Here is a 23,292-nt window from a genome sequence, read left to right as displayed (position 1 = left end):
CTGACCCACTTGCTTCAGAACAAATGCCCTCTCTTCTCTGTTTGGCTTCAGCTCCAACCCCCACCCCCTCCTGGACCACAGCACCCTCGAAGTTATTCCAGGCATGGTGGCCCTGGCCTGCCCCTCAGGAACCCCACTCTTTGCTACCGAGCAAAGAGGAGGCAAAGTGGGCTATGTCGCCACGGGCAGCTGTTTGTCACATGCCTTTGTTCCAGGAAAAAGCTCTTATGGAGACACATGTTGAGTTAGGGCCACAGAGTGTGTTTCGGATGGACCGTTTGTTTTGCTAGCAGAGCTCGCCACTTCAGAACCATCTCTCCCAGTTACTTTGGCAGAGGGAGATGTTTTTGGTGAGGCTGTTAAGAGGGTGAACCCTTTTAATACTGTTTTTCCCCGTGACTTTGAGTGGGAGTTGAGCCTGGCCCTGACACTCAAGGAGCATTTGGCAGGGCGCCCGGTTTAGAGGTGCCGGCGCGAGTTATCCCATTTCTAAGGTGAAGACCCTGAGCTCAGCTCTGTCCCCCACCCCATACTCCCAGAAGCCAGGCCTGTCCATCTGTCTGAGTCCCGGCTACAGAGAGAGGGCTGGCCCCAGTTCGGCTGCACACGGGTCGCAGTGGGAGTGGGAGCAAAGGATGCTGGCGCCACGGTCACGGCGGGTGGAAAGGTGGTGCTGATGGAGGAGGGGACGGCAGGGCAGAGGGGCAGGTGGTGGTGACGGTGCTGGGCTAACAGCCTATCGGCCTGGTCCACGGCGTTCGGGGGACAGTGGGGTCCACCCCCCCCCCAGTAATGCTCGATGCAGGAATGAGACACAGCAGTTCATTCGCTCTCACCGCGGGAGCGATCAGAGGGGACAGAACTGGCTCTCAGGTGCTGTCCATCAGCGGAGCTGTTCCTGCTCTTTTGAGCCCCTGGCCACAGAGCTCCCTCTGGGAGTCCTATTGGAAAGGCCTGGGCCTGAGTGGCCAGCCCCAGACTCAGGAGAAGGAGGCCCCATACTGCCCCCAACAGAGAAGCAGGCCCAGCTCTGAGCCTCCCAGCAGGGAGCCTCAGGTGCTGACAGGGGCGGGGCCCTGTGGCCCTGGGAAGGGCTGGGACCTCGCAGGCCAAGTGGGAAACTGAAAGAGCCCGTGCCCTACCCCGGAAACCCAGGACCCGGGAAGCCCTGCTGCTGTCACACTGCTGCCTGGGAAGGAACAGGACTCGGCTCCCCCCGCTGCGCTGGGACCGTCCTGGGACGTGCTCCGTGCATGCTGCCCAAGCTCCAGGCCCTCAGGCAGAGGCAGGGGCAGGGGCCAGGGACGGGCGCGCCCGGCTCCACTCGCCAAGGTGGCCCGGCTGCAGCTCGCACCCCCACCCCCGCCCGCCTCTCCCGCGGGCCGCTGTCCGGCCTTGGCTGCCGGAGGGAGGAAGCGCTGTCCTCATTCCACCTCTGGCCGCCGCGGTGCCAAGTTGCTGGCGGCGGCGGCACTCGGGCCGGCGGGCAGCGGCCGGGGCGCGACGCCCTCCCCAGCGCCCCGCGCGGGCTCGGGTTACTCACGTAGAGTCCGGAGTGCTCCGCGCCGAAGAACGGGAAGAGCACGGAGAGCGGCCGCAGTCCGGAGCCGCCGTCGTCCTGCTTGGGGGTGACGGCATCGCCGCGCTCCGCGCCGAACGGGTAGAAGTCCTCGAGGGCCACCGCGCCGCGCACCCCGCGCGCCCCGAGCCCCAGGGCCGCGGCCAAGAGCAGCGCCCAGGTGGCGCCGCGCGGCATCGCCTGGGATCGGCGGGCGGGGACGGAGTGGGGACGCAGCTGGGACACAGCGGGACGGAGCGGGACGCAGCGGGGACAGAGCTGGACGGAGCGGGGGCGGAGAGGCGACGAGGCGAGGACGCAGCGGGTACGGAGCGAGGCTTTGCGGTCACCGCGGGGCAGGAGCGAGGCTGCGGTGCGGAGTGGCCCGCAGGGCCGGGCGGTGTGCGGGAAGCGCGGACGCGCGGTTTCTGGGCTCCGCGTCCCGCACGGATCCGCCGGCCGCGCTCGGGTAGCCTCTTGCAGAGGAAAGTGCCGGGCGGGACCGCGTTGGAGCCGGACCCGCCCCTGGGCCCGCGGTTTAAATATCCAGCCGGGCGGTCACTCGGGCCGGGGCGGGGCCGGGGCGGGGCCATGCAAATCAGGCGGCTCTTAAAGCGCCAGGCGGGGCAGGAGGCCCAGCCCAACGCCCCGCGCCCCCGGGGGCTGCCCCCCTGCGCTTTGCCGGAGCTCCCTGTGGCAGGGCCGTCCTCCTCCTCCCCCGCGGGTCCCCAGCGGCAGGCGGGCCTTGGCCACGAAGCACTTCCGGACAGACCCTAAGGCCTGCCTGAGGTGTTGGCTTCGTGGGTTGCCTTTCCGCCCTGCCTTGCCAGGGGACTGGGTCACTCTCCTGCCGGGGTGTGGTCGTGGGGGCCACCCTGCCAGAGCAGGGCCTGGGCGATGGCTTCTGGAAGTGGCCAGAGGCCAGCCTCATGAGGCCTCTCAGCCCGAGGCTGGGGCTTTCTGTGTGGAGGACCCCAGTCCTGGCGACTTGGGGCCCTAAACTAAGTGCTTTCACTCCGCGTGGCCACACTGGGGGACGTGGTGCTGGGGACCTGGGTCCAGGGGCCTGAGGAAACCTCACCCAGGAGAATCCTGGGCTGACTCCTCCTCCGGGAAGGCTGGTTTGCATCCGCCTGGCGGCAGGCGGATAGATGCCCTATGTGGGTGCCTGAAGTTCAGATGCCATGTCTCCAGGCTGTGGCCATCATAGCCCTTCTCCCGCCGCTGGGACCGCTGCCCTCAGAAGTAGACTCGGTGTTTGTCCCTCTCAGGGGCCTGTCCCTGGGCCACCTCGGGTACCAGGCCAAGTGCAGAGCCTGACCCTGGGCCTCAGTTGCTCACCCATCCTCTCTGGTGTCGGGTGACCACAAGCCAGGCCTGGCCCTGAGGACGAGGGCGCCTCGAGGAGCATCAGGGAGAGTGGGCAGTGACAACGGCTCCACGGGGGTCCTGCACCAGCTTCGTGTTTTTCTGTGTTTCCTGAAACGTCCTCAGTTGGTAGGTGTCATTTTGGAGCCAGAGCACAGAACATGAAACACGATTTTAAAAAGATTTTAAAGAAAGAGCGGAAGGGCGTGTGCGACCCGACGTGCAGGCGTGCACATGTCCTGTGCCTGGTGCGTGCGTGCGTTGCTTGTGATCTTCAGGTTGGTGTCAGGTCTACGTCCAGACTTTCAGGGGCTCCCACTGGCAGACCTGGCCCTGAACGGGCGCCACCCTGACAGTGAGGGTCCTTTAAATCTCACCCTGGTCCCACCCTGCTCAGCTTCGGGAGGGCCAGCGAGGGGCCAGACGCCTGGCTCAGAGACCCCCAGGCCTGCAGGACAACTGCGGTTCTGAGAAAGGAAGGGTGAGAGAGGTCAAGGCCGCCTGTTTTCGGAGGGAGAAGGTCGCAGACGACATCCAATCGTGGGGTCTGCCCTGGGACCCCGTTCTGTTTCACACGCTCTCAGCAGGGGCCCAGAGGTGGGGCTTCATCCCACACACCCGCGGTCGCTTCGGCCACGCGGCCAGCGCGCGGGGCAGACACACTCGCGGAGCTGGCATACCTACTGTGTCGCTCACGCACTCGCTCACACATGCATAAATCACACACACACACATACACACGCGCGCGCGTGCGCGCGCGTGGGAATTTGCTTGAGCCTCTTCTTGGCAACCCAGTGGCTCAGCTGCTGCTGCTGAGCAGGGAGCCAGGGGCAGCACAGAGGTCACGGCCATGGTTGGTTGAGGGGTGTGGCCTCGCCCTCCTTGGACAGGAGGGTCTGGGTAGGGTCAGAACCCGGCCCCCACTGGGCAGCCCGGAGGGCAGAGCTGCCAGGAGGCTGGTCACCTTGGGGGGAGCCCGGGAGAATGGGCCTTGCAGTCTGTCCGTTTTCTGTGCGAACCTGGCAGCTCTCTACCCTGCGGGTGGGTTTGGGGCCCAGGGCAGTGCTTCCTCGTTTGCTCCCCCGGAGGGCGGGCAGGGGGCCCCACCCTGACAGGGCAAGGGGCTCGGGGACAGAACTTCCCTGCTTGCACCGAGGCGGGGAGCCTCCAGGCTGCCCTCTGACCCCTCCTGTGGGGCGGGGAGAGGGGGTACTCCCTGTCCCCCCCACTGCATGTTCCCCCTCTCGTAGGCACCCAGGCTGCGGTGGTGCCTCCACTGACCTCTCCTCACACGCCTCAGAGACCTAGGCTCTCACTTCAGGCTAAGTGGGGTTCCCCAGGGGGGCTGTAGGGGCAGGGCTGTCGCTCCCTTGGTCCGGGCATGCAGTGGTGCTCAGCAGGTGCATCCAGGGAGGGACTGTCTCTCGGGCAGGGTGGGGGTCCCCGTCCACAGAGTCCCTTGTGGCTTTGAGAGGGGCTGAGGCCCGGCTCCCCGAGAGCCAATGGGTCTGGCTGGGGAGCCAGCTGCGGGCAGACTGGGGTCTCGACCCCCAGCGAGGCCGCGCTGTCCCAGGCTCAGGCCTGCTGACCCTCTGCGGCCCTGCCCTCAGCCACTTGCAGTCCCGTGTGGAAGACGGGGTTAAGGAGAAGCCCCACCACGATGGGCGTTGCATTTAGGAAAAAAACCAGCAAACCCCCTCCTCCCCAAAAACCCACAGCTCCACAGGCAAAAATGAGAAAAAGAAATTTTTTTCCAGGTGCTAAAAATATTATCAGGAAATCCTTTTCAGCAATGTGCTGTTTCAGGTTCTCCTCTGGACTCAAGGGTGCCTTTGTCTTTGCCACAAAAAGTCCACATTTATCAAACCCAAATCATTTTATCAAGCAGCCTCGGGTTCTGCAGCCAGGAAACCCGAGCCTTCCCAAAAGGCCTGTGACATTTTAATTTAGGGCCTGAGTGTGTGTGCAGTTTAGATGGGGAGCCCCGGAGGCCCCCCTCGGGATGCCCCAGGACTCCACGCAGGCCAAGGTGGGGAGTCCGGCCGCTGGTCCCTGCAGGGCTGGGGTGGGGGCGCTCCGGGCAGGACCGCTGATGCCAGAGGCTGGCTGCCCCCAAGTCTCCCTCTTCTCCCCAGAAGAGCTGGCCCTTCCCTGGAGGTGCAGCTGGATGCTCTGCCCCAGGAAAAAGCCCACCAGCTCGGGGAGTGAGCTCAAGAGGACACAGGGCCTGGAGGGTCAGCGAGGGTCAGCTTCTGATGGGCTCACCCCGTGTGGTCGCTACACGGCCAGCGGCTGGGCCTTGGTGCAGCTGGGCCACTGAGGCGGAGACGGGGGCCCTGGTTCAGGGGACACAGCCATCCACACCTCAGCATCTCACACGTGCTCACTCTTGGAAATGCTTAAGAGAACACCAATTTCCATTAAAAAAGTCCTTTTTTCTAAGTATTCAACCTTATGTTGAAGGAGTAAAAATAGTACCGCCTACATTGATTGAACTTTGGTTGAAACAGAAAAATCGTAGAGGCTTCACAGGCATGGAACGTGTCCTGGGGGCCGCCTGGGTGAGGAGGGGCCGGATCGCGCCAGACTGGGGTGGGGGGCTCTGATTTCAATGTCCAGAAACCACTCCGACCCCCCTTTCTCATCAGCGCTGTGTCTCTCTCATCCGCGTGCTCTTCCCCCGCCCCGCCTCTGCTGGGAGCGTCAGTCCCAGAGGTGTGACAACTGAGGTGCCAGGACGGAAACCCGCTCCCCAGACTCCAGTCTCCAGCTTCCGGTTCCTCTCCCACCCGTCACCCCCCACCCCCTGCCCCCCAGGTCCCTCCTCCGCGGGGTGGGGGAGGAGGGGATGGGACCGGTCAGCGTTGCCAGGCCCCGGGTGGCGTCTGTTACATCGGGGCCCTTCCTGCCCGTCTGTGCGGTGCTCTCCAGCCAGGGCCGGCCTGCCGTCCTCCGCTGGATTGCTACCCGCTCTGACTGGCCACGGCCACGGCCAACACCAGGCTTCGCACACCACCGTCAAGGCCTCCTTGCCCGGAGCAGCCGCTGCTAGGCCACCAGGCTCCTCCCTCTGGGCCGGACTGAACTTCAGAATCTCTTCAACACGGCCACCAGGGATGGGGCAGGGTCGACAGGCAGAATGCAGCCTGCCTGGCTGCCTCTTTCTCCTCCGCTTTTGTACAGTTGACAGCAAATGGAAGCTCCGTCACCAGGTTCAACCCCAAGTGCTGGATGGATCTTCACGCACTGGGGCCCCCGCTTACCGTGACTGTTGTGGGCGCTCCAGGGTGTGACGGGTTCCTGGAGTAGGAAGAGCGTGGGGGCACCTGCACCCACGCATGCAGGGGTTTCCTGGGCTGGCCACTGCCCCTTGGAAGTGTGAACACCCTCCCAGGGTGCCCCGTGGCCGCTGCCCCGTGGAAGTGTGAACACCCTCCCAGGGTGCCCCGTGGCCGCTGCCCCGTGGAAGTGTGAACACCCTCCCAGGGTGCCCCGTGGCCGCTGCCCTGTGGAAGTGTGAACACCCTCCCAGGGTGCCCCGTGACCGCTGCCCCGTGGACGGCCGTTGGAGAGGAGCCCCATGGCTCCGCCCGGTGGTATTTTGGGGAAAAGAGCGAAAGCCTAACAGGTGAGCCTGGCAGCAGGCCTAACCTGGCTGCCGTGGTCTCCACGGCGACCGGGGCTGGATTCCCAAGGAACCTTCCCAGCGTTTAGGGGCTGGGAAGGCGGGTGCTCCTCCGCCAACCTTGACTTCACCCCCAGGGCCTCTCACGGCCCGCGAGCCACAGGGGCTTGATTCAGAGTCACTTCCAGCCACCTGCCACCGAGACGGACCTGCACTTCCTGGATACGGAAGGTCCTGCAGCCTCTGGGCGTGGGGGTGTGGTGGCTGGGCCTTGCAGGACATTATGTTTTTGGCTCCAGTGGTGGAAATGGTTTCCACGTGTTTTCCCGTGTTTACAGAGCTAAGGGCACGGAATACAGCTGGAGGCTGCGGAAGCCGGCCTGACGGGGCCTGGCCACCAGGGTCCGAAGCCGTGCCAGGCCCGTTGCGGGCTGCGAGGGGCCTCAGTGCAGCTGTGGAGGGCGTGTCCCAGAGCAGTGTCCCGAAGCGCAGTCCAGGCCAGCCAGAGGCCGAGTCCCGGGGGCCGGGTCGGGGGGGACACTGCTTGCAGGGGATCATGCAGGGTGAGGGGTGGGCTCTGGGCCGTGGCTGCGTCAGCCCGGTGCCCCTCGAGGCTGGCCGCCGAGCAGCACAGGGCGTCGGCTTTCTCAGCAGTGGCTCTGCTGCCCGCTGGTCAGGGCTGTGGCGGCCAGACTGCCTGAGTGTTGGTAGCAGGGCTCACTTCTTGGTTGGAAGGGTCTGGCCGAGGTGGTCGTGTCGCCGCTGCCGCCCTTCCTGGTCCAGCTGCTCCTTTGTGCTGGCCACCTGGGGAAGGGGCAGGAGCTCAGCTGGGTGGGCTGGCCCTGTGGCTCAGCTCCGTGACCAGGAAGGGGGTGGAGGGAGACACCAGCAGCCAGAGAGGGCACATGGCCCCTCTCGTCAGCATCACCCACCCTCAGGCCCTGGGGACCGAGGCCTCTGCACAGTCACAGCGGGTGGCCCTCCCCTCAGGCCACACGTGCACTCAGATGGTCAGGGAGTCATGCTCCTTGGTGAATAAACAAACTGAGCAAGCGCAGTAGGCTTGAAGGGTCAGGGACACTAGCTTGGGGGTGACACGAGGCAGTCACTTTTCCCTCAGTTGTGAAACCAGGGCCTTGCGGGGCGGCTCCCAGGTGCCTGGCAGCTCAGGGTGCGGGCAGCTGGCCGGTGCGTCTGCACACGTGTGCTGAACTTGGCCCGCGTGGTACCACCCGACCACGTGTGCGCTGCTGCTCCCTGTCCTGGACCCTTCGGGGCAGCGCAGGGGCCTCCCCGACCGTGACTGCTGTGCGCCAGGCGCTGTCTGATGCTTCACACCCAGGGACCTCTGGCCAAGGGACTGTTTTCCCCTCTTTATGGGGGCTGATGGCTGCGTGGAGAGGGTGGTGACCTGCCCCAGAGTCCCCTCTGCCCCTCGGGGAGGGGTGGGGGTGGTGAGGGGCATGTGGGACCCCAGAGGTGGTCTGGAGCCCTCAGGCCGGGGCACCCAGCACCCCCCTGCAGCCCCGCCAGGGTCCCGGGGCCCTGCCCACCTGCTCCTCCAGCACCCTCACCCACTGCTGGCGGGTCCTCTCTCAGGATTCCCGTGAGGCCTGTGGGCGGGCCCTGAGCAGCTGCTCGGCCTCTGTAGCCAGGTCCCGTCAGCGCAGGGCAGCCAGCTCCCTGGGGCCCCGGTGTGTGCCTGCTCCAGCCCTGCCCCTGCTCCACCCTCCCCTCAGGCTGCTGCTGCCTCGTCCAGCCCTCTGTTGGCCTCACTCTCCTCCGCTGGGGTGTGGGCGCTGGCCAGGGCCAGCTGGGGGGCCCAGGCCCAGGCTTGAGGACACACATTGGGACCCCACCTCGTCTGGGCCGCAGCCCGACCCCCAGGTGAGTTAACGGCATCCTGTTTCCATGTGGCTGGACTGGGGTCCCACAGGCACCACAGGCTGATTCTCATCCCCCCACCCCCCGCCCCCGGTTGCCAATTCCTCGTCTGGAGAGAGAGGGTCTGTCCAGAGGTGGAAGGGGAGCGCCCCTGGCCGGTTCCCACCTTCCCCCCGGCCCGGTCCCATAGGAGGCCTCGAAGGCCCCGACCATCCCACCTGGCCGTGGGCCCAGCGGAGCCCTGAGAGCTGAGGTCTGGCCTCGTTGTGCAGGAGTGGCCCAGCTCGCCCTTCCCATCTGTGCCAGCACGTGCGTGTGCACAACTGTGCACAGGAGACAGAGGCGCTCTGGCCCTACTTCCAGGACCCACACCCCGCTGGACGCCCCCTGGGCCCCACCCCCAAGGTGCTGCTCTGCCGGTTCTGCCTCCCGGGAGTCTGCTCCTTCGCGGCCCCACCCTTGCTCTGTCTGCAGGGGTGTGGGGTCAGGCCAGCCTTCCTCTGGCAGGGCACATGGGTGTCCCTGGGCAGGGCTCTGGGTCCCCTGAGCATCGGCTGGTGTGGAGGAGGGCACCTCCCTGGCCAGGAAACCCAGTCCCCAGCCACCCAGCGTGTGGGGCTGGGTGAGAGAAGGGGCCGCCGGTCAAATTGACGTCATGCCGTGTCTCCAATATCAGGGAGCCTCTGTGCCCTGCAGGCTGCACCCCTGCACCTGGGCACCTGCGCCGGCTCACAGACCCTGACCACTCCTGAGTGCGCAGTAGGTGCCTGAAGAAACAAACGTTTTTGGTGGGAACGTTTGGGGGCTTCTCTTGTCCCCTGCAGAGGGTCCCCTGGGAGGGAGGAAATGACCCTCTGGGGAGGCCTGGCCTGTCCGCAGCTGGAGCAGGATCTGAACCCCAGGCCCTGCTCTCCAGACTAGGCCCCTCCAGCCCGGCTGCCCCGGCTGTGGCTGCGTCTCTGTGCGGGGGCAGGGCCGTGGCCTCAGGTCGGTCCCCTCCACCTGCCCCTCGCCCTCGGCTGGCTGGCCGGGGTGGGGGTGCCCAGGACGCACAGCTCTGTCGCCAGGGCCGAGTTACGGGGGCTGCGGCAGAGGGTCACAAAAGCCAGGATGCCTTCTTCTGGACTGAGGAAAACAAAGGGTCCCATCCCCTGCAAAAGGAAGTCCTGTTTCTTTAAAAATCCAGTCATGCCCCTGGAAGCTCATGTTAAAAAGAGAAAGGCGAAATCCAAAGTAAATAAAGGGCCGCATCCGGGTCCCTCCTGAGACACCGATAAAGGCTTTATGGGCCTGCGGCCCCTCGCGGCTGACCTCCTGGAGCTCAGTAGCGCTCCTTCCTCCCCCGTAGGCTCCAGGGCCTCACAGTTGGCGCTGCTGCCCGGGCGGTGCCATCTCGGCCAGGCTCCTGCAGCCACGGGAGACCTCGGCCTCCCCAGCTCGGCACTCGGCCTGCGCTTTGGAAGAAGCGGCAGGATCCTGGTGACTGCGCCCGACTGGCCAACCTTTCCTTGCGGGGGACAAGCTGGTCAGGGGCTTTTGGTCTGTCCTGACCTGCTGGCCTCTGTGCCACCCTTGGGGACCCGTGACGAGGGCATTCGCTTTCCCGGAGGCTCCAGGCCCGGCAGCGCCCGGCCCGGCAGCCTGTCCCCCTTGGGGTGCACGGGTCAGTCTACTCGGCAGCCCCCTCCTCCTCGGGGAGGGACCCTGCCCCTTCTCCTTCTGCATCTTGCTCCTGATACAGCTAAGCCCCCTCTTCCCTGCCCCCGTGGCCTGAGGTGGCCCCTGCAAAGTTCACGGGGCCACGTAGCACGGATCCCCGTGTCCCTCTGAGAGGCCCTGACTGGATGCCACTTCCCGAGCTGCCACAGGTGACTGGTGCCCTCCTTCTCAGCCCAGTTCCCCTCGCATGGCTGAGCCCAGGTTGGCACGTCCCCCCCCCCCCCCGCTAGCCCTGCGGCAGAGGGACAGTGGCTGCGCCCGGGTGCCTGTGCCAAGCCAGCAGGGCCATGTCCCGGCACCCCTCCTCTGGCCGGCATGCCCTGCAGATCTTGGCCCAAGGGATGGGCAGCCAGACCCTCTGCCCAGATGCAGCCCAGACGTGCACAGAGGCTGCCACCCGCCAGGCGGCCGGGGCAGTAGGACCCAGCCACATCCTGGCCCCCAAGAGGCCTTGGGAGGGCTGCCCTGCTCCAGGGTCCAGGACTGAGGCCTTAGTGCCCCCACCCCCCCGTGCCAGGACTGCGGCCTCTCCCACTTTGTAGGGGGACACGGAGCCTGAAGGGCCAGGGGCCTGGCAAAGGCTGTCCCCTCCTGCCAGACTGCCTTCCCTCCTCTGAGTTCCTGTCCTGACTCCCTCCCCGGGTTGGGGGTGAGGGCATCAGCAGTCCAGGGCTACCCCCCGCCCCATTCCTACAGCCAGAAGCAGCAGCTGAGGCCAGCTGAGGCTGAGGACGCTGGCTCAGGAGCCCTGCCCAGAGCGGGTCTGCTGGGACAGCCCGCAGAGATGTCCCTGGAGTTGGGGGGACACTCTATCTGGCTCAAAGGACACCCTTCCCTTCCTCTAGGCCTCGGTTTTCCCATCAGTCCCCAGGACGACGCTCAGGCGGCCCCCACCCGATTTCAACCCAAACGGCTCCGCTTTGGCCCCCTGCACCATGGAGAGCGGTCCTCTCGTGCCTGGGGACCGGTCAGCTGTCAGAATCAGGGACAGCGGGTCCTCCCTGCCCTCCCGCCCAGCCCTGGGCCGCCCGTGGCCTGTCTTGCGTGGCCTTGGCCTCTTTGGCTGCTTCCCTGTCCTGCCCCCAGCGAGTGTTGGGGCACCTGCGGTGACGAGACCCCGCGCGTGGCGTGCACTGTTCCTGACCTCGGTTGTGCCGGCCCACACTTCCCATCAGCAGGGCACCCCCTGGGCCTCTGGCCATCTCCAGAGGTGGGCAGTGTGCCAGGACCACCCAGCTCCAGGCAGGACGGCGCTCAAACCCTGGGAACAACACCAGGGATTGCCAGGACCTGTGGTGCTTCCCCCAGGAGCGCAAAGGCGGAGGCGGGCTGACAGCACCAGCGGGCGTGGAGTGCGTGCGGTGACCTGCCCGCGCCAGGCCGACCCTGAGCCTGGAGGTGGGTGGGCAGCCCACTGGCTGGCTGAGACGCAGAAGCCCACCCAAGCCAGCGCGTCCCCCAGCAGCCCCCGCCTCCCCCACCTCTCCAGGGGCCACCCACCTGAGCGGCGAACCAGCGCCCGGTGCCCTGTGAGCGCCCCCTGCAGGCAGGACGTGTCTCTCGGCGCTGCCCCCGCCGCCTGCTCCCTGCGCTGCGGCCCGAGGCTGCATCCTGAGCTGGGCTGGTTCTCTCTCTCAGTGTGTCCACCCTCTGCCGTAGGGGTGCTCCCTGCGGAGCAGGAAACCCAGGAGAGGCCTTGGGGCTCTGACCCCCTGCCTGCCCCTCTGGCCCCACTTTTCCTCCGCCAGCCCGGGACCAGCGGCGTCTGGGTCTTTCCAAGTCTGAACACCTGCCTCCAGCATCTCCTCCTACCCTCCGCCCCCGCCCCAGGACGATTCCTAAAGGGGACACAGGGCCCTCCCTCCAGGGCCCTTACCTGCCTCAGGGGCTCCCGCACGCCTTCCGCCTCCAGACACCTGCGCTGCAGGCCTGCGACCTGCTCCTCCAGCAGCTGCCCCTGCTGGGCCAGGCCCTGGCCATGCCTCTTGCTCTCGTCCAGGGCCTGGCGCAGTGTGTCCACGTGCTCCTGGGTAGAGAGACACAGGCCTCTTGGAAGTGCAGCCGGGGTGGCCTCCAGGGGCAGCCGTGACACCAGGCATCTGCCCCGACCTCATGCACGGCCAGGTCGTGAAGAAGCAAAGGCAGGTCCAGGAAGGGTCCCAGGCTGGACGAAGCCTCTGTCCGGCAGGCTCTCTGCCTCGGAAGACACGCCCACCCTCCCTCCCCTGCTTCCAGCCTTGGAATAAGGACCTCGACAGTCCTCCCAGGTTCCCGGGAGAGCCCTCCACCCACAGCCTCCTTCCCTGCTGCCCGCCCTGTGCTCCCCTGACTCGGGGCCAAGCACTGCTCCCCCGACTGCTGCACACAGCCCCGTCTCCTGTCACCCCTCAGCCGAGCCTTCTTGCGAGAGCAGATGGCGCCTGTTACACCCCCAGGCTGCAGCCGCACACGGCAGGACATGGGGAAGGCTCTGGACGCAGGAAGACATCCTGCCTTTGATGCGACACGGCTTTGAAAGGCCCGGAGCCTCCAGCCTTCAAATCTTCCCGAGGTCCCAGGGGAGGGCTGGCCGGCGCCTTCCGGCGTGGGGGGCTTGGAAAACCCAGGGCCGCGTCTGCCCTATTGCAGCAGCAGAGTGGGAGGGCAGCGGCAAGGGGCCACGAGGGGCGGTCTGCACGGAGCCCGTGGTGCTGAGGCTCGAGGCGCCAAGACGTGGAACTTAGAGGTGGCCCGAGGGTGACTCGGAGCAGATGGTGACACGAGGATGTCCAGGCTTGAGTCGCCGGGTGTCCAGGACCTACACCCCGAGGTGGGAAGGCAGGTGCAGGAGCAGTGGATGAGCCTCCCGGGGTCACTGGGTTTGGGGACAGTGTTGCAGGACAAGTGGCTCTGGAGGCCCAGGCCCTGGAGGCCAGGGGAGGGGTGGTTTCTCTAGCGAGGGGAGGAGGCCGAGAGAGGGGCCAAACGGACGCTGGAGCAGAGAGGAGAGCTGGAGACACAGCCCAGGGAGGGACCAGAGGGCCGGGGGGAGGCAGAGGTCGGTCCCCTGTGCGGGACTCTCGGAGGCCAGGTGGGTATAGACTTGAGAAGGACCCTTGGACGGGACCAGAGCTGCTGGTGACCTCTGTGTGTGTGTGTTTGTGGGGGAGGGGAGGTGCTGAAGGTCTGGGGAAAGGGGGGAGGGGCAGCCCTTCCAGAAACCTGGCTGGGGGAGGGGAGACCCCAGGCCTGCTGAGAGGGGACTGGGGTGTGGAGGTGTGGGGGCCAGAGGGTGCTCGTTTAGGAAGCAGGAGACTGGGCACAGAGCCAGAGAAGGAAAGTCTGAAGCCATGGGGCCCCCCGATGAGCCCTCCCAGCCCTCAAGTTACAGGGTCCCCGTCCCCCCGTTTACAGCCAGCAAGCACGCGTCGTTCGCAAGGACGGAGCAGCCCTGTCCCGGAGCCCTGTGTCCAAGGGGCCCTTCACGTCCATCGGCAGGAGGAGGGGAGCCACCAGGCATCCTCTGTCCCCTGCTGGGTGAGGCAGGACGGCGGGGGACTCCGAGCGTGTTTTTACTTCTTTGGGGCTGACGCTTTAGTCGTTTCAAAAAGGAAAGAAAGGAGGGCGATGCTTGTACCTGAAATTGTGAGGTTTCTTCCTCAATTTCAGAAATTCCAACTTTCTGTTTGTAGACACTTCCCAGTAGAAAAGCAGCGGTTTCCGCCAAATATGGCTTAGATATTTCATGGTCTTTTAAAGAGGCCCCGGGCGTTCCCGTCGTGGTGCAGTGGTTAACGAATCCGACTGGGAGCCATGAGGTGGCGGGTTCGACCCCTGGCCTTGCTCAGTGGATTAAGGATCCGGCGTTGCCGTGAGCTGTGGTGTAGGTCGCAGATACGGCTCAGATCTGGCTGTGGCTGTGACGTAGGCCAGCGGCTACAGCTCCGATTCGACCCCTAGCCTGGGAACCTCCATATGCCGTGGGAGTAGCCCAAGAAATGACAAAAAGACAAAAAAAAAAAGAGGCCCCGAACCACTCGTGGAAGCTTTATGCTTCTCTTGTGATGACTCAGCTTTTACGGAGTTCTCATTAACCGTGACCGTGGAACAGGCACCCTTCGTGACCTTCCCCCTTGGCCCCACTGGGTGGTTCTCCTTTCTGAGCTGCCTGCCCGGGTTCTGAGCCCCGATGCTGTGCGAGGCGGGGGCTGGCCATGCAGGTGTCACAAGCCCAGGCTCTGCGTGAGGTGCAGCTGCCCTGGCCCCTGAGGCTCCACCCTGGGCTCGGTGTGTGCCCTTGGGCCAGCCCCAGCCTGGCTTCCTTGGCGTAGGAGGGGTGTGATCTCAGAGGGCTCCTGCAGGGCCAAGAGCGGGTGGGATGAGAGGTGTGAGGGCCCCACCCCATGGGGGCGGCTGGAAGTGGGGGTCTTTAGAGGACGGGAGAGCCTCAGGCATCGGCTCGCAGCCAGAGGGAAGGTCAAATGCCCTGCCTGTGGTGCCGAGCAGAGCCGACCACGTGCCCGGCCCATCTTTCGTGCTCTTGGAGTTTAAATCCTCAGCCCAAGCCGTTTCATCCTCTGGTGACAGCGGATGGATTTGTTCATCCGCTGGCCAGCGTCCCCTGGGCTCCCAGGGCAGGCCGCCTGGCCCTGGCTCGGGAGCCCTCGGCCACGGGACAGAGGCAGCTCTGGGAAGTGCTCAGATAGAAGACGCCGAAGCCCCTCCCTGTAGACAGGAGCGCGGGGTCTGGTCCTGGCTGGTGGCGGCTGGACCTCTGGACTCTGCCCTGCCCGGCCCACCTCTCTGTCCTCGGTGCCAGCCCCTGCTGCTTGGCCCACACGGATGATACCATCCGTTTTACTGTTCAGCTGCAAAACGTCCTTGGAAAATCTCAAGCGTCCATTCTTCCCTGTCAACTGTGCAACCAACGTGTCCAATTTCCCTGTAAACAAATAGCCAAAACCAAAGCGAGAAAGCCAACCGCCACCAGACAACAACTGGCAAACCAGGGACGTAAGACAAGATCCGGCCAAAAGCTTTGGGAAAGACCATGACGCCCTAGAGCCGGCCGTCTCTCTCTCCGGTGAGACGAGACACAGCGCCAAGGGGAAGCACAGGTGCTTAATTGTTGGTCTAAATGGCCTCTGAGTGACAGAAGAATAAAAACCGAAACCCCTAGAAAACTGGTAACAAAGGAAAAGATTCATGTCCAAAACCGTGAGGCAGACATCAAACCCCAATCAGGGAAAATCCAGTAACACCGAATGTTTTGCTATTGAAAGAGCCCAAACGTAAACACACCACTTCCTCACCGGAAGACACCGGAAAAATGACAGCAAAAGACAGTGTTCATAGAGATGAAAGCTGAGCTGAATAGACCCGACCCAAAGAAGAGATAAAAGTTGCTTCTTTGAAAAGACCAGTAAAACAGCCGAGCTGTTGGCAAGTTAGATTAAGAGAAACAAAACCCCGCAACATCAGAGCTCCTGGTGGCGCCACAGCCTGGGGTCTGGCGTGGTCACTGCTGTGTGGCTTGGTTCCCTGCTGTGGCACAGGTTTGATCCCAGGCCCAGGAGCTTCTCTATACCCGAGGCCTGCCCCCCACCCCAAATATGCATGTAATTATTTTTAAAAACTCCACATCAAGGGCAGAAATAGATCTAACTACAGATATAAATAAAATGAGTGACAAATAGACGAGCAGGTCCTTGGCAGCGCATTTAAAAATGTGAGACTTCCAAACGTCGAAAACTGACCCCAGAAGAGATAGAAAGTCAGACACAGCGGCGAGGGGGAAAGGCCAGGAGAGGGTGGAAAGGTAATATTGATTTACAGGACGGGAGAGGCAGGGTGTTCGCCGGGAAGCTCCACCCAAGTTTTCAGGCAAACTGAGCTCTCAGGCTCTGTAGTCACTGCAGGTGGTAGAAAAAGGCCGAAAGCTCACCAACCCTTCTACGAAGATGAAACACTCTGAACGCACGACGCCCGACACACAGCCATCCCGAAGGACAGACACTCGTGGCGAAAACGGGAGGTGGGCGCTCCAGCCACCGCGAGGCCCCCGCGCAGCCTGAGCTGCCGGCCCCTCCTGCCTGCTTTGCTCTAGAACCTGCACGGAAGCTCGATTTGGGCCCCGAGGAGTCGTCCGGGGAGAGGGAGGGCGTGGAGGACGTGTGAGGAGCTGGTGGACGTGGCAGACTTGGGTGCTAAGAGACGCCGGGGGGGGGGGCCCTGAGCCTCCGAGGCTGTGACCTGGCACGGGTCCGAGGACAGCGTCGATGCCTCTCCCTGGGGGCGCGTGTGGAGGATTCTGGGCGCGTGCCAGGCCCCCTCCCACGCCGCGCCTCCCGCCGGCAGGACCCGGGGCTGTGGGCAGCGCGTGTGCGCTCACCCGCGGGCTGGGCTGGGCACCGTTGATCTGCTGAATTCCCAGGGTAGCCCTGGAAACGGGGAGGGATTTGCTCTCAAACAAGAATCTGACTGTTTGCACAGCACGGCCTACCATTTAATTAGAAAAATATGTGTTTAATTAACGTTCTCTTGACAAACATGTTGGCTTATGTGACACGGGGGAAAAACCCAGTCGGTGAGAGTGAAAATGTTGTGTCAAGCGGAGCCCAGCTCACGCGGGCAGCTGGGCCCTGCCCGGGAGACAGGGCGGGCAGTGGGCGGTGCGACCACCTGCCCCGAGCCCCCGGCTGCTGGGAGTGGGGCAGCCGCGTGTGCTGCGAGCGAGGGCCCCATGCCTCCTGCCTCAGGGGCTCTGCGAACCCCCAGGCGCCCGCCGCTGGGGCTGCGAGTTCACAGGCACCCTCCTCAGAGCTGGAGACCAGGAACTTGGAGGGTTCCTGGAAGGTGGACAGCGGGCGGAGACGACTGGCCAAAGGTAAGAGAGCCGGGAGTTCCCTCGTGGTATCCCCAAGGCTGTGGGTTCGATCCCTGGCCTCGCTCCGGGGGTTACGGATCCGGCGTGGTGTGGGTCGCAGACGCGGCTCGGCTCTGCTGTGGCTGTAGCTCTGGCGTAGGCCGGTGGCTACAGCTCCATTTAGACCCTTAGCCTGGGAACCTCCCTATGCCGTGGGGCGGCCCTAAAAAGGAAGAAAAAAAGAAAAGGAAAAAGAAAAAAAAGATAATCGACAATTGCCAGAATTGCTAGAAAACGCGGGCCTGACACTGGCAGGCTTGAGCACACACATGCCTCGCCCAGCATCAAGTCACCGCGGGTACAGAAGACGTGACCGAAGACCAGAGGAGCCTCTGCTCCCGATGCGGGGCCCCCGGGGCATCTCAAGGGCAGGCAAGTGCCAGGGAGGAGGAGCCTGGGGACGGCCCCGCGGCTGTGCCCTGGCGGGGAAGCTCCGGTGGAGACGCCGTGCTGCCTCTGCCGCTCCCCCGGGGCCCCTGGGAGCCGTCCTCGCTGCCTTTCTTTTGGGCCAGAAACATCTGGACGGGGACCGTGACGTCCCGCACAGGTTCCTCGGCAGCCCAGCTCCGACCACGACCAGACCCCTCTTGAAAGAAGGAAAGCACCGCTGCATCCGTAGCATCCCACTGCGGTTCAGGAGGCCCAGCCGAGGGCCTCGAACCAAAAGGACTGAGCTCGAGCACAGAACGGGGCTCGGGTGGGACAGCAGGGACTGTGGTTCTCCCGGAGGCGACACCAGGAGGAAACCTGAACCCTCTAGCCGGCGGGAGGCTGGGCGGCCGAGAGACCCTCGGAGGCCGGCGAGCAGGGAGCAGGGCGGCGCGGCGGCGGGGGCGGGGGGAGATGCTTTGACGTGGAAAGAACTTGTATAAACGGGGGGACCTGGCTCTGCGCACTGAGGGGTCCCCGCAAGAGTAGCGGGGAAACGCCTCCCACGGCACCGTTTTGAACTTGGAAGCTAAATGGGCCTCAGGCTTCCGCTCTGAGGAACGATTCCAGCATAACCTGCCCAGGCCCGCCTCTCCTGACCCCATCTGAGACGGCGGTCAGAGGGCAAGCAGCTGGCCTGAAATCTAAGGACAACGGCCCTCAGAAGAGGGGATCCCGCTGCACGTGCAGCTGGGATGGGCTGAGTGCAGAGACGGCTTGTGACCTTCGGCCCCTGACGTTGTCCTGTGGTTTCGGGAGAGTCCTTGGGGGAGGGGTTGGCAGGCTAAGGACGGCTCTGCAAGTTGGCCGTGAGTTGGTCCGAGGGCAGTCCAGGCGGCTGAGCCTGGTCCACGCACCCCCGGGGCTGGCGGGCAGGTGGCGGGCGTGAGGGTCCTGCTGCGGCTGCCCAGGACAGCCTCCAGAAGACAAGAGGCAGGGCCTAAGTCCCCGGCCACAGGAACCCCTGCAAGGGACAGTCCCGGGAATGGGGAGGAGTGTGAGAGCGGGAGGGAGCCCAGCCCTCAGGCCAGGTGCGGGTGGGACTTCGGCCGTAGGCCTGGGGCCCACAGTCCTCACGAGGGAGGGACATCATCTGTCTGCGGTGACCTGCGGTCCAGCCACTGGGAAGGAGGGTGCCGGGCAGGGGCTGCTGCGAGCAGAAAGGGCAGCAGGCTCAGCCCAGGGGGCGGGCCCTCCAGGGACCCCACGGGGCCCTGAGGGGAAAGATGGGGGTGGGGCAGGGCTGGGGAGGGGAGCAGAGAAGGCCTCCTTAAGCCTCAGGGCACAGGGCAGAGCCCCTGCGGCTGGCAGGGCCAGGGCCCCGCAAGGGGTCCGAGGGCCCGGAGCACAGGTGACACACGTGCGCTCTTCACGCCTGAACCTGAATCTCAGGGGAACGTGTCCAAGAGGGGACGAGGCCAGAGGCAGAGCCTGAAGGGCAGGGAGGGCAGAGGCCCCGCAGCCAACGCACAGGGGACGTCCCCAGGGCCAAACGGCAGCACGCGGGCCGCAAAGGCAGCAGGCGCCTTGGCGAAGGAAGACGAGCAGAGCCCGGAAGGTGCCCCGAAACTTGTAAGTGGACTAAACTCCCCGGGAAGGGAAAGCACGCGTGAGACAAAGTCAGGGCCCAAGACATACAGAGCGCAAGTGCAGAGGCCAAGGTGGCGGGGAGGGTGACACGGCCCGCATCAGGCCGGGCCGAATCTGAGGCAGACAGCACGGAACAGGGCCGGGGCCTCCGGACCAGTAGCACCTAGAAAGCACGGCCTAGGAATCTGGGAGTTAAAGACCCTTAGAAATAAAAGGAGACATTGCCAAAGAAACTGTAGTGGGAAAATGCAACACACCACTCTCAGCATTCTATTCTGATAAATTCAGGAGACATGGGAATGGCGGAAAGGTTGGTTAAATGGTCTGAATTTCAAAATGTATAATCCGCAAACAGAAAACACTATTTTCAAATGGGCGTGGCACAAATAAACACGTGTGAACACACGTGTAGAAGGACCACAGCCTGCGCTGCCTCCCCTTTGGCAGGCCCCCCCACCCCCGGGCATCTCACAAGCCCCCCGCTGGCACCCGGCCGTGGCCGGGCCCCTCCGAGTCTCTCCCCAGCGGCTGCGGCCACGGGGCCTCTGGAGCAGAAATCCCACTTCATCTCAGCATCTGCTCTGGGCTGAGCGCCTCTGCTCCTGCCCTCGCCCATGAGAGGCCCCTCCTCAGAGGCTCCGGGACCAGGGGGACCCAGGCCCCTGCCACCTGGCCTCCGAGGGACACCAGGCTCCAGGCGGACCCCGGAGTCTCTGGCCCGGCTGGCTGGCTGCCCCGGGGGCCCGTGGGCCTGGTCGCCCACCCTCCTGGCTCATCCTCCCGTGGCGGGGGGGCCTGCAGCTTGAGGCCATGGGGGCCGCTCAGCCCCTGCGCTCTGCGGCCTCCATCAGCCTTGTCTTTCCGGCATGAGGCCCAAGGCCTCTGACACCTGGGGGTGGCCGCCTCCAGGGGCCTGTGTCCCTTCAGCCAGGCACGCAGTCTCTGTGCTCTGTGTCCTTCAGGAGCTCCTGCCCCGACCCAGCTGCGCCCGGGCCTGGTCCTGCTGGGGATCTGGGCACAGCCCCTTCGTGCTTCGACACATGGGCCTGGGTGGGCGAGGGCTCCCCAAGAGCCCCAGGAGTGGGGCTCCCACCCCAGGCCCTGATTCCCCACCTGAAACCTTCAGCCCCCGTGGCCGCCTTCACAGCCCAAGCCCAGCCTGCGGGCCATTCACCAGAGTTCACCCCGTGCAGCCCCCTCCGCATCTGAGTGTCTCACCCCCACAAGCTGAAGAGCTCCAAGGCCAGGCCAGTGTCGCCCTCCGCCTGCCCCAGAGGGACAGAGCTGAGAGGCTGGGGTCTGCCCCCGACTCTGCCCTTTGCTGGCCGAGTCACCCCCCTCAGGACCCAGCTTCCCGGTCAGCAGGGTGAGGGCTGGGACCACCTCCAAGGCAGCTCTGCCGGGTGGGCCCTGCTGGGGTCTCCGGGGCGCTGCCTGCTCCGGCCCAGCAGGGGCTCTGCCCCAGGGGCTCGAACCCTCCCCTCCCAGGAGCCCTCCCAGCCTCCTCCCTCCCAGCCCTGCCCCCGGTGTGGGGTGCTCCCACCTGGAGCCTCCGCTTCTCCTGGGCAGCTGCGCGCACGCCCGCCAGGCACTCTGTTTCCAGCCTCTGGAGCACCTCCTGCTGCAGGGCCCCCGTGGCCTGAGCGCGGCTCGCCTCGCCCTCCGCCTGGCGCCAGCCTGTGGGGCAAGCGGGCGGGTGGCCTGGCTCCCCAGGTCTGTGCGTCTGCGGCTGGGGGAGGGACCCCTCCCACGGCACAGGCCGGGAACCTGAGGCTCGGTGAGCTGCAGTCACGGGCCCCCAGAGGGTGGGGGCTGGAGAGGCCCCCCTGCGACGGTTCCCTGCTCTTCCAGTGCTCAAGGTCCCTGGGGGCAGGGGTGGGGTGCCAGCTCCCCCTGCCTGGCCTGCAGGCCCCTCCCTTGTGATGGGGAAGCACCAGCGCGGGGGTGGGGGGGGGAGCACCTGGGGGCGGCCTGAGCAGTTCCCAGGATTGGCCGGGAGCTGCGCTCCGGGGGAGCCCTCGCAGCCGCAGCCGCGGCCCAGGGGGGTTGGGAAGGGCGGTCACCTTCCTCCGCCTCGGCCAGCGCCCTCTGCAGCTGCTCCGCGCGGCTCTGGGCTCGGGCGCGCTCACTCTCGGCCTCACCTAGCCGGCGGCTCAGGCTGCCCGCATGGAAGCGCCAGGCATCCTGGGCAGGAGGACCAGGGTCAGGGGCAGCCTGGGGGAGTGCAGGGCTGGGGGGGGTGCAGCTCAGGCCCAAGGGGACGGGGCAGGGGGCTGTGGGCCCAGGGCGGGGCCAGGCCACGCGGGCTGCAGAGCTGACCTGCAGATGCTGGAGGGGGCGCCGAGGGGCTGGAGCGGGGGCTGGGCTCCAGGGCCCAGGTTTGGGGAACAGACAGAGTGGGGGACATAGGCCATGCCTGTAGGTGGGTCAGATCCCTGGGGCGGCAGCGTGAGGAGCCTGGTCCCCAGGGCTGGGCCCTCCTACGGCCCTTCCGAGGCTGGGCACTGCTGCCTGGTCTGAGGAAGGGAGGTGGCCCTGGATCGGGGGCAGTTGAGGCTTGGGGGACTCCGGGACCTATGGCTGTTTCGCCCACCAAACGAAGGATGGTCTGGACACGGCACCCAGCGCCCCCCAGGGTCCCGCCAGACCCAGGACAGGGACAGCCTGAGTAGGCGGCTCCTCCCTGTCTCCCGGAGGCTGCCTTACCCGCTCCCGCTGGGCATCCCTCAGCTTCTGTGCAAAGTCCCTCAGGGCGTCCCTCACCGCCGCCTCTGCGCTGCAGTCTCCCGGCGCGGGTGAGGGCCAGCGGAGCGGTGAGCGGGACCGGGTGGGGCTGGCACTCTGCCGCCCAGGGCGACCCTGGCAGCCATCTGAGCCTGCAGGACAGTGCTGGCTGAGGGGACATGGTGGGGACAGGGTGACAGACACGCAGGCACCTCGTGCCCTTTTCCCCCTGCCAGCCCTGCCCACAGGGAGCTTGGGGAGAGGCTCAGAGTCCAGACCCCCGCTACCGGGGTCATGAGTCCTGGTGAAGGGTGGGGCTGCCCCAGAGGGGTGACAGAGCTGGGACAGGAGCCCACTGGAAGCCACCGAGGACACTGACCTTTGGTGGGAGAGCCCGGCCGCTCAGGGGAGGCCGAGGGGCTCTGTGCCCGGAGCCCCAGGCCGAGGCGAAGCGTGGACCACAGCCGGCCCAGCTGGCCCTCTGCACCCCGCCGGGCACCCTCGGCCTGGGCCAGCTCCTGCTCCAGGCTGCAGACCCGGCGGCAGGCCTGGTCCAGGCGAGCCTGGAGGCCGTCAGCCACGCCACTGGCCTGCTGCAGCTTCCTGGTGACGCCGTGCAGCTCAGCCCGGAGGCTCTGCTCTGCCCCCCGGCTCTTGCCAAGGCGCTCCTCCAGCTGCTTCTCCCGGGCCTCGCCCTCGGCCTCCACCTCCGTCAGCATCCGCTGCAGCCTCAGCACCTGTGGGTGGATGCGGGGCTCCAGACAGAGGCTCTCTGAAGACGCCTCAGGCCTCTTGGCCTTACCCCCTCTGTGGCATGTCACAGCTGGGGGGCCCTGGACCAGCCTCCCAGACCATGTCTGACTGTGGGGACCCCCGAGCCCAGGCGGGGGGACGCTCAGGACCACGGGAGTGCTGCCAGGTTCTGGCAGGCAGCAGAGCCCATGGGCAGCAATGGCCCCAGGCTGTCCCCTCCTTAGCCTGGGTGGGGCCCAGTGGGGCCCACCGTCTGGCCAGCCCCATGCTTGTCTGCCATGGCTCAGGCCTGTAATGCTGAGTGCAGGGCGAGGGGATCTCAGGCTGCCCGACACCCCATCGGGAGCCTCCAAACGGGACGGCACCTGTGGGCTGGGGGCTGCAGGGCTGTGCGTGGCCATTTGCCTGCCTCCCTGGCCCAGGCCACCCTTCCTCCCATCTCAGAGGGCGCAGCCCCGGCAGGCAGCGGAGGGGCCTCAGCTGGGCCACACTCCCTCCCCACGTTCAGCTCTGCGGCCCTGGGGCAAACCCTCCCTGGCCCATCCCGTCCTTTGCAGCTGGGCTGCCACTGCTACAGACCTGGTCAAAGCCTGGTCTGTGCCCCCAGCCCCGGGGAAGCCCTTCCTGGAGTGGCAAGGAGCCCTCTAAATACTCGCTTGTACCTGCGAATAAATGGAGGCCCCACTGGCCCCCCAGGAAGCGCACAGCTGGGGACAGAGACAGCCAGGCCCCCAGCTC

General features: G+C 65.5%; 2 protein-coding genes across 36 annotated transcripts in view; both read right to left on the bottom strand.

Annotated features, from left to right (window-relative positions):
• The window catches only part of SNED1 (sushi, nidogen and EGF like domains 1), a 60,119-nt gene extending 58,046 nt beyond the window's left edge, over positions 1 to 2,073 (bottom strand). For all 25 annotated transcript variants that reach the window (XR_014830334.1, XR_014830335.1, XR_014830329.1 and 22 more), the window contains exon 1: positions 1,544 to 2,073. Coding sequence is in view for 9 of the 25 variants with exons in the window: in XM_003133813.6 (XP_003133861.4) it covers positions 1,544 to 1,756 (213 nt within the window). In the remaining 16 variants the exon portion in view is untranslated. The remainder of the gene's footprint in view (positions 1 to 1,543) is intronic.
• A 3,267-nt stretch (positions 2,074 to 5,340) lies between these two features.
• Positions 5,341 to 23,292, bottom strand: part of CROCC2 (ciliary rootlet coiled-coil, rootletin family member 2) — a 75,998-nt gene continuing 58,046 nt past the window's right edge. For 3 of the 11 annotated variants that reach the window (XM_085000770.1, XM_021075704.2, XM_021075705.2), the window contains exons 23-29: positions 22,181 to 22,538; positions 21,784 to 21,953; positions 21,141 to 21,261; positions 20,621 to 20,754; positions 12,031 to 12,180; positions 11,655 to 11,822; positions 5,341 to 7,355 (exon numbers count right to left, since the gene is read on the bottom strand). In XM_085000770.1, coding sequence (XP_084856896.1) covers positions 7,269 to 7,355; positions 11,655 to 11,822; positions 12,031 to 12,180; positions 20,621 to 20,754; positions 21,141 to 21,261; positions 21,784 to 21,953; positions 22,181 to 22,538 — 1,188 coding nt within the window. In that variant the 3' untranslated portion in view covers positions 5,341 to 7,268. Of the gene's footprint in view, positions 7,356 to 11,654; positions 11,823 to 12,030; positions 12,181 to 16,616; positions 17,222 to 20,620; positions 20,755 to 21,140; positions 21,262 to 21,783; positions 21,954 to 22,180; positions 22,539 to 23,292 lie in introns of those variants that run through there. The other 8 variants (XR_014830318.1, XR_014830317.1, XM_085000772.1 and 5 more) reach the window with 6 other exon arrangements.

Source organism: Sus scrofa, chromosome 15, assembly GCF_054392235.1.
Source record: "Sus scrofa isolate SSC_HxYL_T2T_F1_AM1 chromosome 15, Sscrofa_HxYL_maternal_Yorkshire_Landrace_v2.0, whole genome shotgun sequence".
NCBI lineage: Eukaryota > Metazoa > Chordata > Mammalia > Artiodactyla > Suidae > Sus > Sus scrofa.
This window is presented reverse-complemented; position numbering and strand designations above follow the sequence as displayed.